At 47.8% G+C, this 18,351-nt stretch overlaps 1 protein-coding gene and 1 long non-coding RNA gene across 3 annotated transcripts in view; one reads left to right on the forward strand and one right to left on the reverse strand.

Moving 5' to 3' along the window:
• The window catches only part of ASTN2 (astrotactin 2), an 898,753-nt gene that overhangs the window by 655,641 nt on the left and 224,761 nt on the right, over positions 1-18,351 (forward strand). For both annotated transcript variants that reach the window (XM_039245856.1, XM_039245858.1), the window contains exon 16: positions 2,603-2,782. In XM_039245856.1, the coding sequence (XP_039101787.1) occupies positions 2,603-2,782 (180 nt within the window). The remainder of the gene's footprint in view (positions 1-2,602; positions 2,783-18,351) is intronic.
• Positions 12,437-13,229, reverse strand: LOC120240965. The gene is made up of 3 exons (XR_005530793.1): positions 13,164-13,229; positions 12,746-12,921; positions 12,437-12,575 (listed from the first exon to the last, which is right to left on the reverse strand). It is a non-coding gene; the product is annotated as an uncharacterized LOC120240965 (long non-coding RNA).

The following is an 18,351-nucleotide window of genomic DNA, read 5'->3' on the forward strand; positions in this document are numbered from 1 at the left end:
TGCTCTGCCTGCACAAACCCCGTGTTTCAGCTGATGAGGCACAATCTGTAGTTCTCAAAATGTGCCATGTTCTTTCACGCCTCTGTGCCCTTGCACATGCTGTTCCCTCTGCCTGGATCTCCTGGCCTGGGGGGCACATCGTGCAATACCATGGGTCCCCCCCTGCATCCTCCGTTCCCCTCAGAGTAACTCCAGATATTCCCTGTGAGCGACTACCTGTATTAAAGTGCTAGCACGTGCTGGATGCATATCTGAGTCTTGTGTGTCTTCTCCCCTGACCCAAGAACTGTAGGCCCTGTTCTTTCCTGTATCCTATATTTTATTCTCTGTAACTCACAGAGAATCAACACACTGTTGGCACTCTTGTTTGATAAAGAAATTTTAAAAAGTTGGGGGGGATCTGGAAAATTCAGAGGGAATGAAAGACTCTGGAAACATGGGGTTTTCTACCTCGGCTCTTACTGATAACACTGCCAAGGAGTAGTTGTCCCTGTGTCTCCTACTTACTGCCGGACCTTCTTTTTTTTCCTCTTCTCTTTTTCAATATCACTTTGTTCATGAGCAACACGGAACCCTCTTCGCCTAGGAGTCTGGGGACTTTCCCATCTGGGAAGTCCAAATAGTGATTATTGCTGACGTTGGCTAAGCACTTTCTAATGTTGTTGTTTTTTTTGTTTTTTTTTGTTTTTTTTTGTTTTTTAATCTTAGGACTTCTATCAGTTTTTCAAGGAAGGCATTATTTATCCCTTTTTTTTTTCCAGATAATGAAAGTGAGGGTCAGAGATGTTAAGCAACTTGCCCAAGGTCACGCAGCTAGTAAGTGGCCAAACAGGAGCAGGGCAGGGATTTGATTGCGATTTTGTCTGCCTGGATGAAGAGCCACAGGTCATCTCCATGGTGTTGTTATTTATTATTTAAGAGAAAGGATCTCATCATTAACACCGCTGCATTAATTATGAGTTAACAGATTGATGGAGAGGGGTTGTCCTAATCAAACACCCATTCTTTTGAGGCATGCTTCTGTTTTCCTGCCACCCACACCCCTGCACCGCACTTGTGAATGAGACTGCGATGTTTGTGTTAGATCTACAAAGGTGTATCAGCTTTAATTAATCAATAACGATGCTCCTGAGAACCCCCTTGTAAATCAAATGTTGGCAAACTGCAGCGCGTTTTTAACATTGGAGAAGGGCTTGCTTGCTCTTTTCCGTTGTACTTTGCTATGGCACAGAATCCATTGCTCCTCTACGAATGACGGTTGGCGTTTCCGCCGTGACCCAGGACTTGTGCCCTGAACCAGGGTGGGGTGGGGGCGGGGAAGGACGCACGTACAGAATCAGAGACAAGTGGACTAGCTTCTGCTTTCAAGGTGGTGCCTGCTGAAGGTGCAGAGTGTAGGTGCCCCTGGCCAGGATTGTGTGAACCCCCCCTTGGGAGAGTGGAGGTGACTCTCCAGAGCCTCCTTGCATGGGGAGGACATGGGGAAGAAGCAGGGAGGCCATTTCAGGTGAGCGGTGGTGTGTATGTGTGTTGTATGTAGGGGGGTGTACATGCAGAAAGGATGGTGGGGATGTCAGGTCACATTTAGGAGAAACCAGAAGGCTGATCTGGCTGGATGTAAAGCCTGATATAGGTGGCTCGTGATGGGAGACACCCTTGGGGGCCTGGAATACCAGGTAAGGTCACTGGACTGGCCATCAGGTAGCAGGAAGGAGCCCAGGCAGGTCTGAAGGCTCCTGGAAGAACAGCTTGGTGACCTGTCTGTCGGGGTAAGGAGAGAGGCAAGGAACAACAGTTGCTGAGTGATTGTTGGGCACACCCCATGCTAGGCACTGAGGACTTTGGTCTCTTTGGCGCAGGACTAAGGTCAGTAGTAGGACAGCAATGAAGCTCTTGGCCATGTCAGGAGAGAAAATATACCACCGTTTTAGGAAGGCAAGGGCAGAGGCAGAGGGGGAAATAGTGTTCCAGGAAGCTAAGCCAGGGATCAAATCTCAGCACACAGAGTATCTGCTGAGCCTAGGCCAGCACAGCCCCGGGCTTCAGCCTTGGAGTGTTCAAGCCCTGGGTGGCTGGGTGCAGCGGGAAATGCATATGCTTTGGAGGGAGAGCAGAAGGGGGTGGGAATCCTAGCTCCTCTGGCTGGAGGACCAGGGAAATCATTTATAGTCTGAGCTTTGACTCCCTCATGTACACAGCAGGGGTTGCAGTGTTGGGGCCTAAACTAAGTTGGACAAAGTGGGTGAAACAGTGAGCAGTGTGCTTGGCGCACATTAGTTGCTCAGCAGGGACATCAGCTGTGATTTCCTGATCATGACTTCCAGATCCCATGATCTAGGTCACCAGGCTTTTGGCCTCCCTCCGCTGCTGGTTCCCTCTCAGGTGTGTGTCCACCAGAGAGAGCAACCGTTGCCGTGTGAGCGAGGGGGGAGTTTTTGTTGCGTATGTTCGGACCAGTGCAGCCAGCAGGCTGACGCGGTAGTGAGGGATAAGACAGCAAATCCAGAGGCTGGAAAGAGCCCCCGGCCACAAGTCCACTTATAGTTTGCCAGCCACCGTCCTCCCAGATCTGACCACCTCCCCCTGCTCCTCCTCTGTGCAGGCTTCACCAACGTCCTCAAGATCCTGACCAGGGAGAGCAGTCGGGAGGAGCTGCTGTCCTTCATCCAGCACTATGGCTCCCACTATATCGCGGAGGCGCTCTACGGCTCCGAGCTCACCTGCATCATCCACTTCCCCAGCAAGAAGGTCCAGCAGCAGCTGTGGCTCCAGTATCAGAAAGGTAAGGCTGCAAGTGCTTGCTGAAGTTGGCAGCCAGGTCGAGTGTGGAGGTGAGGCTCCTACAAGCTAAATCCTGGCTCTGCCATGTGTATATAAGCTGTGTGCCTATAGGCAATCCCTGCCCCTCTCTGGGCTCCAGTTGCACCATGGATGGTATGAGGGCCCATATGATGGTATCTCAGGATTCTTCCAGTTCAGGCATTTTCTGAGGCCACAAGGTGGTGGTGGTCGTACTCCAGAACTCCAGTCTTCTATCGCAAGCTCCTTGTTTCTAACTCTCTCCCCTTGAAACAGCCGTTGGGGAAGAGTTGGAGGGATGGGAGTGGTGTCTCCTTGACACCTTCTTCCCTCCAGGCTCCTTGGAAGAGGCCAAGAAGAGATCTCTGGCTCCTCTGACTGCCATCACTTTGTGTGAGGGCACAGTTTCAAGTCTCTGCCATGGAGGGCCTTCTGTTCTCGGGGAGGGCCACCAGATCTTAACTCCCTTCAGTCCTCGGCTTTTACTAGAATTGGAACTCCCCAGATCAGATGCAGGAGACCAGTCTCTGCCACTCTACCTTGGGAACTTCATTCCCTTCCCATCTCAGTTTTCCCTTCCTATGAAATGGGCACTTAAGTACTGTTCTTGTCTGCCTCCCACAGTAAAGGGAAGGAGGTGTTTTTTTGTTTTTTTGTTTTTTTTATGTTTTTCTTTTTTTATTTCTGAGAGAGAGAAAGAGAGACAGCATGAGCAGGGGAGGGTCAGAGAGAGAGGGAGGCACAGATTCTAAAACAGGCTCCAGGCTCTGAGCTGGCAGTCAGCACAGAGCCCGACATGGGGCTCGAACCCACGAACTGTGAGATCATGACCTGAGCCGAAGTCAGATGCTCAACAGACTGAGCCACCCAGGAGCCCCAGGGAAGGAGTTTGTGTAGCAGCCTTTTGAGAAAGACAAGCATATTACAGACGTGAATTATGTATGTTAACAGGCCCATGTATTCACATCCCCATTTCACAGGGGAGAAAATGAGTCTCCGTGTGCCAAGCCAAATGCCCAGAGTTACACAGCTAATAAGTAGCGGGGCGAGGATGGCTTCCTGTTACCAATGGTACTATTAGTATCAGTTAATTGAGAAAGAAGAGCTCTCAATGGATGGAAAGGGTGGGGAGCAATGTTAAAAATGTGTTTGCACCTTCATCACATGGCTCAGCTCTGTCTCAAGAACCACATCAGCCGTGACCCTCAAACCCACAGAACGTGGGACCGGAAGGGACCTTACGAATCTCGCTGGGCTTAGCGACCCAAGTTTGCCGTTGGGAAAACTAAGGCACAGGGGGAGGAGGAAGTTGGACATCACAGAACTTCACTGGGTGGGTCCAACACAAAGTGGGGTGCTTCATTCTCCCCGTCAAGGGTTTTTCATGCTGCCCCTCCATCTCCCCGACTGGGTGAAGCCCTCTTGCACCTGCCTTTGACATCTCTAGAACTTTTCCTTCTGTCTCAGGGGCTTGAGCTCCCTACCGTGGTCTCACTTCTCCCTGCCTCCTGTGTGTGCAACTGTGTGGGGCACAGTGAGGTTTATAGACGCGGGAGGCATAAATGAGTTGTCTGGGAATAGCTCTGTTTTATGGCTGTGACAATGACGGTCTTTAAGGAAGTGCATTAAATCAATAGAAGTCTCATTGTCCTCCCCTATAAATAACGTGACACATCATTAAGCAGGGCAATAAGCTTCAGGACTTTGAAGTAATACAATTAGGTTATGTTTATAAAAACCTCCGCTTACTGTGGTCACTGAACTAACTCGCCTCTGCCTGCGTCTAGGTCCTGGGACACTACTCTCATGCTAAGAGTCATGTCTTCTCCATTCTTGGGTACTTCCAGGCCTTAGACTGTTGCCCTCGAGAAAATCCCACTCCTTATACGGTGGATGCATGGACTCTGTTGCAAGTCAGATGGTTTAGGGGCAGAAAGGCAGACTGAAAGAGCAGCTGGGGGCCCCTTTAAGACTCCAGAGCCTTGGGGTTTGCCACAGACTTGCTGGGACACTTGCTGTGGTAGCTTTTTCTCTCTGTGCTGCCTGTGCCGAGCCACTTTTCTTTCCTCTATCATCCAGGCTTGCTCCCAAGAAGAGCACAGGGATACCCTGAGGCAACCTTAACACTAACATGTGCGTTCCTCGCTCTCTCCACCTGCTGTGACCTAGATGGCATGTTAAACGCGATGGTTTTATTTTTTAAATGTGGGAGTGATGTTTGCTAACAAGCCAGGAATTTCTTCCCCCACACACCCCCTGAAGAATCGAAAGAACTCTGGGCTCAGAGATAGCGGGTGACCTTTCTCTCCCCAGCCATCAGCTCTGTGTCGTGGGCGCCTGCTAACCAAGGGCTCCCTGGGAAGCAGGTCAGGATGGATATGGGTCTGGAAGCTGATGACTGTGGTGGCAGAGCTATGGGAAGAGAGAGCTAGTGCAGGGCTTGGAGCCAGACAGACAGGCTCTCAAGTCTCCTGCTGGGTAACCTCTGGCAAGTAACTGCTAAGTTTCTGTGTCCCCATGTCTTAAACGAGGGATAGTCGTTCCCTTGTGTGGCTTCTGGGAAAATGAAATGAGCTAATACAGGTAAAACATCTGGCATAGAGTAAGCACATGAAAAACTGTAGCTTAAAATAGAGCAAAACGTGTGAGCATCAGCCGAGGATTTCTGGTCCCGGCCACAACTGCTGCTCACGAACTCAGCCCTTATTTCCTCGTGTGTCACCAGAACAGGACAGTCCCTGCAATATCCTTCAAACAAGAGAGTAGTGTCAGGGTGGAGGGGCTCCTGGAGTCTGAAATATATGATTAACCCCACATGATGGCTTGTCCTTGACTGGAAAGACCAAGGCTGGAAGAGAAGGTCAGGAAAAGAGACGAGTACAGACGTTAGCACCGCACTTTATAGTGTATACTTCCCCTGGTTCTCCTACGTACCCCTTGAGGCCGAGAAGGCAAGGATACTCTCACCCCTCATCTTAAAGAAGGGAAACATGAAGCTTAGAGAAGAAAAGGGGCTTGTCAGGGCCACACAGTGTGTTAGAGAATGAGATGGTGTTTGAATTCCAAGCTGAGTATAGTGTTCCTTAGATCTAGTGTCCCCAGAAATTGGAAATAAATGTCCCAGCCTTTCCAGGTTTACGAATGACGGGGCTTTGGCTTCTGTTGTGACACAGGGCAGCCACCAGAAATCACTGGAAAGCCCAGGGAGTTGGGGTGAATGTGCCTGATTAAAATATCCTCATGAGTTCCCTAAGTGTTTCTAAGTGAGCATTCCACAGGGGAAGTCACATTTATCATGCATTAATTCTTTAATTCACTAATACCCAAATGGTCCTTCTGGACAGACCTCACGCCAGGTGCTGGGGCGCTGCAGTAGACAAGATGTGGGTGCTGTCCCCATGTTGCTCATCACCAGTCTGTCTTAGGCTTCCAACATTTCACCATTGTTGTTGTAGACTTTTTTTTTTAACCCACCGGTAGACAGCTGAAAAGAGGGAGGGGCTAACACATGGTAAAGAACCCAGTCACTATCATGTGATGGCCCATACTTTTCCTTTTCCTTTTCAATTTTGACCAGTTGGGGAATAGCTTCCCTAGGCCACTGTATGGAGGTCACTGAAGTCATTGGCCAAGAACATTATGATCCGTGAGCAATGTCTGCTGTGGTGCAAATAGCAGGGAAGGGGGTGCTCTGTGTACTGTTTTCCCTGAAGCAGGGCAAAGTGAAAGCTAAAATAACAGACCCACCTGGTGACACTGATTCTAGAGGGGAACTGGGTATGCCAAGCAGGACTGGAAACATGTAGGCAGGGAGGTGGGGCTTTCTACCACCACCACATGGGTCTGCTCAGCATTTCACTGGTCTGGAGGGGACCAGAGCACTGAACAGGCCAATTAGATGGTGCCTGTCAGAAGCCAGGAAGAGCTGGACCTTAGAAGGCAACCATAGTAGCCAAAGTCATTGCTGGACCCTCCAGGCTGAGACACACTTAAGTGTGGAAGCTGCTTAGCCTGTCCGTTTCCTTTAACCTTCGCCTCTGCTCCAAGGTAGTGCCCCAAGTACGACATGAAGTTTTGAGTCTCTTGCCTCAGCTTACTTTTCACTATATACTGCTGTGTTCTTGATACGTATGTATTTTAAAAAGTTATTTTCCTCCTAGTTGGGCCTCCATTTCACTCTTTCACTTGATATTTGCATATTCTGCTTAGATATGACCTTGATATATGAGACTTTTATCATGATTAAGGACTCTATGAAGTTACCCATTCCCTGGCTACCTTGGATAAAGACTTCCTCATTTGGAGATAAAGCAGAGGTTTTGCAACCAGATGGACTCTGGTTCAAATCCAAGTTCAAGCTCTTAACCAGCTGTGTGATCTTGGGCAAATTGGTTCACTCTCTAGATCAGGTTCCTCATATGCAGAATACAGGCTCCCATGAAAGCAAAACGGATCAAGGGACTGACTCATCTAGTACTGAGCTGGGCACCTAATTATCATCTTGATCCAACCCATTCCTTCCCCACTATAGTTGCCATGTCTGTTCAGGTAACTGCGTGTGTGTGTGTGTGTGTGTGTGTGTGTGTGTGTGTGTGTGTGTACGCGTGCACAGGTGTGAAACAGAGACAGAGAGACCAACTGAGGGAGGAGGAGGAATAAAAAAAAAAGAGATAGACAAAGGCAAAGCAAGATACACGCGCACACACACACACACACACACACACAGATACACAAAGGAGAGACCAAGAAAGTGTAGAAGAGAAGATTTATGAGTTAATACGCCTTTTCCAAGTTTATAGGCTCTGTGACCCTGTGAAAGGACATTTTCCAGTGAAGGTTATACTGTTCTTGAGTTAAGATTGGGATAGTCCATGTTATAGAGATGTCCTCACAGATAAATGCCTGTTGCCACCTTTAAAAGATGTTTTATCTCTATTATAATTTCCCAAGACTGTCCAAGGGAATGAATTTCTGCATTTCCATTTGAATTACAATGCACTTTTGAATGTCAGCTGAGGCATTCCTAGACTCCTCTTTAAAGTAGTTTTGGCTGTTTGAAAGGCAGCCCAGGGGTTGGGGGGCGGGGGGGAGGAAAAGGGAAAGATAGTCAAATGTCACCTCCTTTTGTGAGGACAGTTGTGGCCAAGGGGCTGATGTGGGCTGGAGAACTCTCTCAGGCTTTCTGTTTCCTGAGGGAGCTTGCTTCAAAGACAGCAACTAGACATGAAAGGAGTGGCTCTCAGAGCCGAGACCTGCCTGGGTACCGGTTTACTTCGCTGTGGATTTAATCATCAGGGGCAGTTTTCAGTTTCCGTTTGCTTGACCTTGCGTCGGCATTTGCCAGAGTTGACCACTTCCTGCTTGAGGCGCTCTCTGTGTTTGCTTCCATGTTACCTTGCTTGCTGGCCACCTCCCTTCTTGCCGGCTTCCTCTATGCCTGCTTTGTAGCCCCATCCTCCTCTGCCAAACCGGTCGGTGTGGCTGCACAGGACCCTGGCCTGGGCCCCTCTTCCTGGACTGTCCTTCCCTCTGTGGGGACTCTGTGACCATCCTGACAACTGGTGACTCCCACTTCACACTTTTGCCTCCAAGCTTTCCTCTGATATTTGCTGTTGTGTCAGCTCCCTTCCCCGCCCAAACTCTCCCCACACAACCTAGACAACTAGTACTTTTCCAGTGTTCTCACGAAACGTGCCGTGATCTTTTTTGGGATCTTAGGAAAGGAGGCAGAAGGCTGAGTCCATCTTAATATCTCCCTCTAACTCTCCCCCGCCATTTTGCAAATCTTACCCATTTTAATTCCCAATTAGGTCTTGAGTTTATTTACCCTTTTCTTTCCATCTCACTGCTGTTGCTCTGTCATAAGTTGCCATCATGGCTTGTCTGGACCCTAGGGTTGGTGTTCTACCTGGACTTCCTGCATCCACTCTTGGCCCCCATCAATCCAGACCACACAGCCGCCCTCAGGACATGGACCAGTCAGGGCTCTCCACAGAGACGGCACCAACAAGATGGGTGGTTGGATGGATGGATGGATAGATACAAGTCTCTATTATATGTAATATTCATGTAAATGATACATGATACACATACACACATGGGGGGAGAGAGAGAGAGATTTATTATGAGGAATTGGCTCATGTGACTGATGTGATTGTGCAGGCTAAGTTTCAATCCAAGATCTGTTCAGCAGATTGGAAATTCATGAAAGCTCATAGTATAAGTTCTAATTCCAAAGCTGGTAGGCTTGGGGTCTAAGAAGAATCAATGTTTGATTAAGTCCAAAGGCAGAAAGAGAATGATGTTCCTGCTCAAACAGTCAAGCAGGAGGAATTCCTTCTTACTCAATGGGAGGGTCAGCCTCTTTGTTCTAGTCAGGCCTTCAACTGATTAGATGAGGCCCCTACCCACATTAGGGAGGGCAGCCTGCTTTAGTCTTCTGGGTATCTCATCCAACACACCCTCACAGACACAGCTAGAATAGTGTTTGACCAAATAATCTGGACACCCCATGGCTCAGTCAAGATTTTACCTAAAATCAACCATCATGGGATGTTTCTAAAACAGATATTCCTTTATGCTACCTCTTGGATGAAAACCCCTTGGTGCTTTGTCCTTGTCCTGAGGTTAATTTCCAGACTCTTCTGCATGGCCTCAGGGCCCTCCCATTTGTATCCCCAGCCCTCCTCCTCCTCCTCCTCCTCCTCCTCCTCCTTTGCCTCCCCCTCCTGCTCCTTGGCCCCATCTCATCTGCCCCAGGCTGTGTGCCTTTAAGTCACACCCAGACTCACACTCCTTAACTACAGCGGAGTCAGAGATCAGAGCCTGTCTACATCCATGAATGCCAGGGTCCCAGGCAGGTGGTGGGATGTGGCTAAGCACCTCTCTCTCTTACCCTTGCACCGTGGCTTCAGCTATTTGTCGGATGTGTCTAGCTTTGAGGTGGGGGGGGGGAGGGGGGCGGTCCGAGGAGGTGAAGTGAGAGCTGGACCCTCACTCCCTAGTCTGCAGCATGCCCAAGGAGCGAACCAACTTCCTTTTCCTCAGAACTTTGCAAAAAGACGATACAGGATGTGGTTCATTAAACACAAATAGGCCCATGAGACTGCCATTTCCACCAGATGAAATTACCAAAAAAAGCATTTGTTCCCCGGTTTAGATTGAGTCCATCTGGAACGGAACACCCTAGTCTTTTTCCTATTGGTGCGTACCAAGAATAATAATCCTTTGCGGTGCTCGGCACAGTACAACTCACAAAGCACTCGCGCACATTATTTCATCCAATTTACTCCTCACACAACAGGCCTGGAAGGGAGGCGTTGCTGTCTGCATCTCACGCTTGAGGAAACTGAGGCTTGGAAGGGTAAGATGATCTGAGGGAGTTCACACCAGGGAGCGTGGCAGAGCAGGGATTTGAACCTGGGCTGCTTTGATCACGAAGACCCTGTGTGCACATAGCAAGGCAGCCTCAGAGAACTCTCTAGATGCTGGCTGGCATCAGACCCAGGGGAACTGTTTGCACTCCAGTTCTGTTTCTCTTATCCACCACTGGAAGAGCAGAGGGAGGAAAGACTTAGAGTGCAGGCCTTCAGCTAGGGCGGGGGAGGAGATACTCTGTGCACCGATACCCTTCTGATAGCTTGCGTCTCCCTCTTAGTTTAGTGACCGCACTGTGAGGCAAAGCCAAACCCCAAAATGTCAGAGCTGGAAGAGGCCATGGTAGCCATCTAGCCAGGGTGAGCTTCTCCTTATGCACTAGTTTCGATCAAAAGGTATTAGCTGCCAGAAATGCTCGCTGACAGAAATCCTGGGTCGGGACCAGGCTTGGCAACAAGAATATAGTGGTCACTTAGCAACATCTACCATGGGTGTGAGAGGAAGAAACGGTGACTCTTGTGTAAGGTGTTATCTAGTCTCATCTGGGCTGGCTGTTCCCATTCTACAGATGGGAAAGTTGAGGTCAGCTTATTCCATCTGTTAGAACCTGCAGTTGCAAGGGGGGAAACATAATAACCAGCTAACAACATTTTTTGTTTGTTTGTTTTTGGTCTTTACCCTCCCGAAAACTCAGAGCAAATTCAGACTCCTGGTTGCCAAAGCCCGCCACGCCCTCCGAGACAGCAGAGTGACTGGTTGACAGACTGCACATTTTCTCATGTTAGGGTACATGCACACACAGATACATCCTCACCCGAGGCACTGGAGACCACCCCGCCCGTCCTTCCACTTAGGGCAGCGATAAGAGATGGATACTGCTATAAACTAGTTACCCTGATTCTATTTGGACAGGGGCCAAACCACACTTTTTCCGCTACCACAGTCTTATTCCCAGGAAGGCGATACAGGGACTGAGGGAGCAGAGCTGTCAGAGGGGACCCTTCTCTCTCAGCAGTCCTGGACTAAGAATGTGGCATCTCCCTGGAGATGAATATGGGGCTTCTGTGCTCTCTCCGCCTTCAGCCCCTTACCAAGAACACTGGGCACAGAGGGAAACTTTTCCTTCCCTGGGTCGGCAGCAGCAGGTAGAACCCGTCAAGCTGAGAGCAGCCTCACTCACAGATACCACAGCACAAGGTGTGTTTCCTGCCGTTCTGTCTCTCCTTCTTCTGTCATACCTTCTTACCTGTCCATCTTTCCACACTAGTGTGTCCGGCTCCTTTTATATGCCAGGCTCTGTATCAGATGCTGAGGCTGCCAAGGAACCTGTTCTCGGGAAGCTCACAGCCAAATAGGAAAAATTAACAGGTGAACAGACAGTTACTCCCTTTTTGATAAATGCTGTAACAGAGGAAAGCGCACACACGTGTGTGTGTGTGTGTGTGTGTGTGTGTGTGTGTGTGTGTAGCGTCAGGAGTGGAGGAAGCAAGCCTGAGAGACTGGCCCCTAATCACGTAAGGTGGCTGGAAATTTCCCTGGAGGAGAAGTCCTAGCAGAGCCCTGGAGAGGGTGGGCATTTGCCCAACTGGGGTTGTAGAGAAGGGATTTTCAGGAGACAAGCCACGAATCTGGGGGTATGGACAAGTCTGGTGAGTGCTGAATCCTCTCAGACCAGTTTGGAGCAACAGTGCCTGAATCTCTTCAGGTGCTCTTTAGGGATGCCACTGGCTTCTTTTTTAGGTCTTTGAGTATCTCCGTTCCTCAGTCTTCCAAGTAGTGAGAGAAACTGCCATTGCCTCTGTCTGTAGCTGAGTAATCTCACGCAGGGGAGAGGCTGAATCTCCAAATACCTGCAGTGAAGTCAACACATGGGGCCAGTTTCACAGGTACCTGGGGAATATCTGGTAAAGCATCAAGGTTATTATGAAGATGGTATGAGACCATGTGATGAGTTGGCTTGTAGGAACTCAACACAAATCAGTCATTGTTGCCCACACCTTATCAAAGATATACCTTCCAACCAATACCGACATGCATAACTGGTGTATGTGAGTCTTCTGACCCATTTGCCAGATGTGCGACATAGGGCGAGGCATCTTGATTTTCTGAGCCTCAGTTTATCTTCAAGATGGGCATAGCGATGCCTCCTTCACAGTACTGTTATGAGCATTAGCGGAAACGATTGTAAAGTGATCATCACTACACCTGGCATATAAGAAGTACTCAGGAAATGCGAGCTGTTATTGTTATCTTTTATTATTGTGAGACACAATAGAGTCAGGGATGATTATTATTACCATCAGTTTCCCAAAACAAAGCAAAATGGGACAGCTCTTTCCAGTCCTGAAGTCACGGCTGTTTCTCACTGGATGATTTTCCAACTTGAATTTGAGTCCTGCCTGAACCCAGGGGGTGGGGGTGGGAGCAGAACAGAATTATCAGAAAGCACAGCCTGGAACCCAGCAGTGGGGCGCAGGGGAGTGTTTGCACAGCTGGGCACTGAGCTTACAGTGCACAAGAAGAATGTGTGGTTGGAGAAGGGGATGACTAAGTTGTATGGAGTTCCTACCTGCCAGTCACGTGATCTTGCATTGTCTTCATGAGAACCTGGCGATGTCCAGAGTTTTATGTCCATCTTCCAAATGAGAAAACTCAGCTGCTTCAGGTCATAGTGGCTGGTAATAGGCAGAGGCAGGAGTCTACCCCAGGACTGTGGCTCTGGAGCCCCCGTGCCCTCCTTCATCCCTGTAAGAACAGATGCCAGGCACTGAGAGCCACTGTATGCCTGCAGGCACGCCGGGCACCTCGCATACAGGATCTCAGTTAGTCCTAACAAGAAACCCCCTGAAGCTGGTGTCTTTCTGCCTAGGAAACTGAGACTCAGGGGGTGCTGGGGTTAGTGGGGGGCTGTATATAAGCCAGAGACATACAACTGATTGAAATACTTGCTCTTCCTTTTCTTTCTTTTCTTGTTCCAGGCCTCTCACCATTTACATTTTGCTATTACTTCACCACAGTGGGCACTCCAAAAAGTGTCCTGAGAGGCATTTCTCTTCCTCCTGAAACAGGTAGACATACTGATCAGGAAGAGGGAAAAGATAGAGGCAGATAAACCAGCATGATTCTAGCCTGAACGATGTCAGTCAGCTGGCTCCACATTCTAGTTTTCTAGAAACACCTTGGCTCTGGGTCGAGGCACAGGCATTGAGCCAGGCCTCAGAGACTGACTTGACCATCGATCCATTGGGTTGGAGCTGGTGTTGGTTGTCTTCATCTGACACACAAGCCCTAGTCCTCAAGTTTTCCTCTTTAAGATTCTTGGGGCCTGCCCTCCTGTTTCCTCACATTTCAGGGGTGCCCAAGGAAATGGAAGGCTCCTTTTAGAGATCTTGGTCTAAGAAGTCCCTGAGGTCTGAGGCACCAGAATCACTGAAATTCACAACTGGAAAGATCTGGTCTGAGGCATCAGAATCACTGAAATCCACAACCAGAAAGATCCTTAATTCAATAAATCTATTAACTATAAATGGCGAAATGGGTAATGAAAAACTTGTTCAAAGAGCACTATAAATTAGTGACAGGGTTAGGACTCAAACCAGCTCCGTTTTCTTTCTTCCTTCCCATTCCAAGAAGGTGTGTTAAGGGGCTATTCAAGAGACCCTGTTTCCAAAGGTATCTCATTTTTGTTTGTAACAGCTTTATTGAGATATATGTAGTGTGTATACCACATGTCTAAGGTATCTTTTTGAAACCTCTTCCAGTGGTGATTTTGCACAAAGTCTGGGTTGAGTTTACAGAAGGAAACACAACTTTTCATTATCATATTGTTGAGAAACTTCTTCAAGGAAGATGAAATCTGAGGTCACCACACCTCCCACTTTCAACTTTGTCGCACCTACTGTCAGTGATCAGGGAGACAGCTGGTGGGAGGGGAACATTGGGGCACAGCCAGCAGGTGCTAAATGGGATACAAAGTGTTCATTTGTATTAACACATGAGCTAGCTGACCCCCTGCCCTGGTTGTGTCCAGCAACAGTTTTAGTGTCTACTCTATGCCAGTGTGGCACTAAATTAAATGCGGCTCTGACTTCACAGAGCTTGGTCTAGACCTGGAGAGAGACAGGGAACGAGGAGATCACAGTGCAAAGTGTAAACGCTAGAAGACGAAACACGAAGCATGGTTTGGAGACCCGACTCAAACTGTGTGGTGGGTCAGGAAGGGCATCCCAGGAAACCTGCAAGAGGCAAGGTTTAGGTGACACTGGTGGGTAGGGAGAGGGGAGGTTGCAGGTAGCAAGACAAGCATGTACAGAGAAGACCCTGAGACACAAGAAAAAGAAGTGTATGGAGCAGACTGCTAGGGAGATACATGCAAGATGATAGATGGACAGCAGCCAGATCCCACTGGATGTGTGGGCCCTGCTAGGAAATGCGTCCTTTTACTAGGAGCAATTTAAGGTCACTTAAAGATTTCGTGTAATATTAATTTGCATTTTAAAAATTACTGATTCTAGCTGGTGCAGGGTGGGGCTGGACTTGGGATCGAAGGACATGTGTATGGGATGCAGGATGAGAGTTGGGAAGATCAGTTAGGAAGTTGTAGCTGTGTTTCAGGAGAAAAATAATACCAGCTTGATATTTCGTAGTCATGAAGCTGGAGAAGACAGAAATAAATGGGTGAGAAACGGGGGTGCTGAAGGTTTCTTAAAGTGGAACAAAGGAAGCTCAGCCAGTGTTGGAGAGGTGAGCTCAGGTTGGAGGACAGGGAGTGTGAGGCTTCTCAGCAAGGTATTCACCCAGCACAACAGCCCACAGTTCACATACCGATTACCAATACGAAGCGGGTAGCTGGACATGCACCAGACTGGTGATCAGGGAAAAAAAAAAAGTGAGATCTGAAAATGCAGGTTTGGGACCCAATTGGTAATTGTCACAGGAGAAGACAGAGCTCCCAGTATAAAGATACAGTTTCCCTTTTGCAATTTGTCTCCTCAGGGAGGACCTTTCCCAGCCCCCGCCGCGCCCAGTCCTGTTTCTGATGTTTTCTTTAGAGTGGCTTTATCTCATTCTGAGGGGCTGTGCATGCTTCTCATTTCTGGCCAGCTTTTCCTTATGTAAAATGCTGTGGGACAGTGAAGGACAGTTCTCGTGCGTGTTAAGTGGGCTGGAGTTAACGTCTCCCATTTCAGGGAGGAGGGAGACGGGCCTATGCAGCTGTCGTCACCAGAGCAAGAGGGAAGAATACATACTTTTAGCGCTTTGGCTTCAGCATTTGTACCTTTCGTTTAGCTAAGAATTAAGTAGCCTTTATGGATTGTCCAGGGTGGATTGCCCGTTTGTGTGTGTGTCACACATTTCTTCCAGCGCATCCATCAGCGCAAGCTTCCTTCTCCAGCATCCAGCCCCTGAGCCAGGATCAGGGGACATAATTAGAAGCATGCCTGTTCCCTTCCTCCCTTTGAGCCATGATATTTCCAATTTATTTCTAACGCTGCTCTAGAATCATTAGATTTGGAAGCAAGCTTCAGGTCTTTGGGCCTGAGAGTTAAGGTTTTTATTCCTTTTTCTTAATTTTTAAAAATTTTAAAAAATTTACATCCAAGTTAGTTAGCATATAGTGCAACAATGATTTCAGGAGTATAAGGTTTTTATTCTTAAGTTTAGATATTAAGTGTCATTTCACAAAAACACAGTCTTATTCATGTGGTTGCTCATAAATTACATGCGTAAAACTTTTATCAGACTCTAAAATGTGTCATCACTTCGAAGTAGTGGTATGGACTCCCACCCAGTGTGTGGTTCGGACACGCAACTGAACTTGCCACGCATCAAGATATAAAAGGGCTTATCACTCACATAATGAGGCTTTCTGCTCTCAAGCAGGTCTGAAGTGGCTAGAGGAAACAAGGAGAGACTGGCTTGGCTTGTACAGATAATGGGCAGGGGGGTGGAGTAGAGTTGTGGTGTGTTGCCAGCTGTTTGAAATCCCCTCTGGCATCAAAGGTGGGAGCACCTAGGTTTGCCAAATGAGGGGCTGATGGGGAAGTGGGGAGTTGTAGGGCTTGGATGCTGTCAGAATTCAAGCATAAAATATGGAGTCAGAATCATTACAGTTCACCCTGGATGTTTGGTTACTGAAATGTGCTAGGATTCAATTAATTCAACTTGAACTTGTGTAAGTAAGCCATATAGTACTCTGAGGCCTGCAGTGTGAGGGTGGTAAGGGAAATGAAGATTCTACTAAATGCCTTATATAAGAGCCCATCGTTGTATATTTTGAGAAGTGAAACGAGTGCTTTGGTCACCATCAATAACATCTGAAACTCTGAAGGTGGTAAAGAGTATCTTAGTGAGGCCTTTTGTTATCGATTTAGTTTGTGTGGAGACATGTGTGATCTTGATTTATGTTTTGGGTCTCTGTGCCACAAGAGATTCCCAGAGATCTTAGCTGGAGAACTGTTGATCCCATTGACTGGACCGGATGACCACATCATTGGCAATGGCCCAAATGTGTACAGGAATGTGGAGATGGGGCTGAGTGTTGGCCAGGGTGCCCACTGCAAAGAGGACTACATGAAATTTGGCCAGTTGTGCTGACTCTTGGGTCCTGTCCCATTAATCAGGAACACACCAGTGAAGGACTGAAAAGCAGTCCTTTTGCAGCTTTCCAGCAAACTCCATCATATAAGATGGTTGGTGATGCCATCTATAAAGTATATAAACTGTTTGCTATTCGCTCAGTTGATCCCAGGGGACTCCTCAGATAGCCAATGGGTCTGGGAAAGGGGGTGACCTTCTCCAGCACCATGGTATCTGGCAAAGGACCAAGGATGGAGAGGGCTCCCTATCCTACAGATGAGGTATGCCAAAGGCCTAGGTTTGGCTCTGTGCTATAGCAAGGTGGCCTCATGGCTGTGCTGAACTTTCAGGGTGCTGCTTCCACAACCCAAGGCAAAATAGGCAGCAAGGGATGGAAAGTCACAGGTTCAGTGTCTGTGACAACTGGCCTTTGTTTCCTAGAGACCAGTATGCAGCCGGCAACTGCGCTCTAATGGCTTCTGTTAATTTTTATAATTATCTGAGTTCATGAATAATGACCTGGAGGAAAAATCCTTTTATGCTAGCCATCTATAGGAATAGCTAAACACACATTTCTGTTGTGAAATAAATACACATACATGCATACAATACATACATACTTATGTCTATTTATATATAAAGTTTTAACTCCATTTAACCTCCCCAAAATAGTCAAGATGACATCCTGACTACTTTCATCAAACAATTAGCCTTTAAGCTTTATGTGCAGCTTTCCTTAGAGGAAACAATACTGTGAGTTCTTTGCCTCTGCCCCACTGGCAATCCCTCTACCTCCAATAGGCTTCTGCCACCACATCACCAACACAGGTCTGCAGTCTTCCCCGGTATTAACTTGAAAATTTCACATCAGTGCAGCATGACGGAAGTCGTGTTTCCTGAGCACCTCCCACTTTCTGAGTTAGGTACTTTTACATATGCTATCCCATTTATATCTTTTGATTCTCACAAAAGCACTGTAGAACATAAACTGTCTTTGCCTGCCACCAAATGAGACCATTCAGCAGAGTGACAACAGCCAGTAAGTGACCCACAGTTACAGTTATTATTACAAAGTGGAGGTTCTTTCTACCACTCTAAACACAGTTATAGCAAGAATTAGGCAAAAACAGCAAAGCTCAGCCAATCTAGTTGGTTAAAAATTAATCAAAATTGTAGAGCTAAAAGGGATTTTACCAATGATCTAGTCTAACCTCTTTACAGATTGGGAAACTGTTGCAGACGTCTATTGATCACCTGAGGACACCTAGGTAGGTCACAGGCAGAGCTGTGATTCAGGCCTAGACTAAGTCCAGTGACTTTCCACTACAGTACATCGCCAGTCCCAGAGTTGCCTCACTAACTCCAGACTTGGCCAGGATAGCATGAATATTAACGATATTGACAAGATACAGCCATAGGTCTGGAGTGTAAGTATGTATTTTGCTAAGCAGCTTTCTACCTCACCACTGCCCTGCTTGTAAAATTCATCCAGGCATCTGCTATTTCATATCTGTAATTTGTTCTGAGATCCTTCGAGGGGCTGTACATCCTGAGTACAAATCAGCAGCCTAGTCAGGTGCAAGACAGAGCCCCGAG

Source organism: Hyaena hyaena, unplaced genomic scaffold, assembly GCF_003009895.1.
Source record: "Hyaena hyaena isolate Hyena2069 unplaced genomic scaffold, ASM300989v1 scaffold_273, whole genome shotgun sequence".
NCBI classification, from domain to species: domain Eukaryota; kingdom Metazoa; phylum Chordata; class Mammalia; order Carnivora; family Hyaenidae; genus Hyaena; species Hyaena hyaena.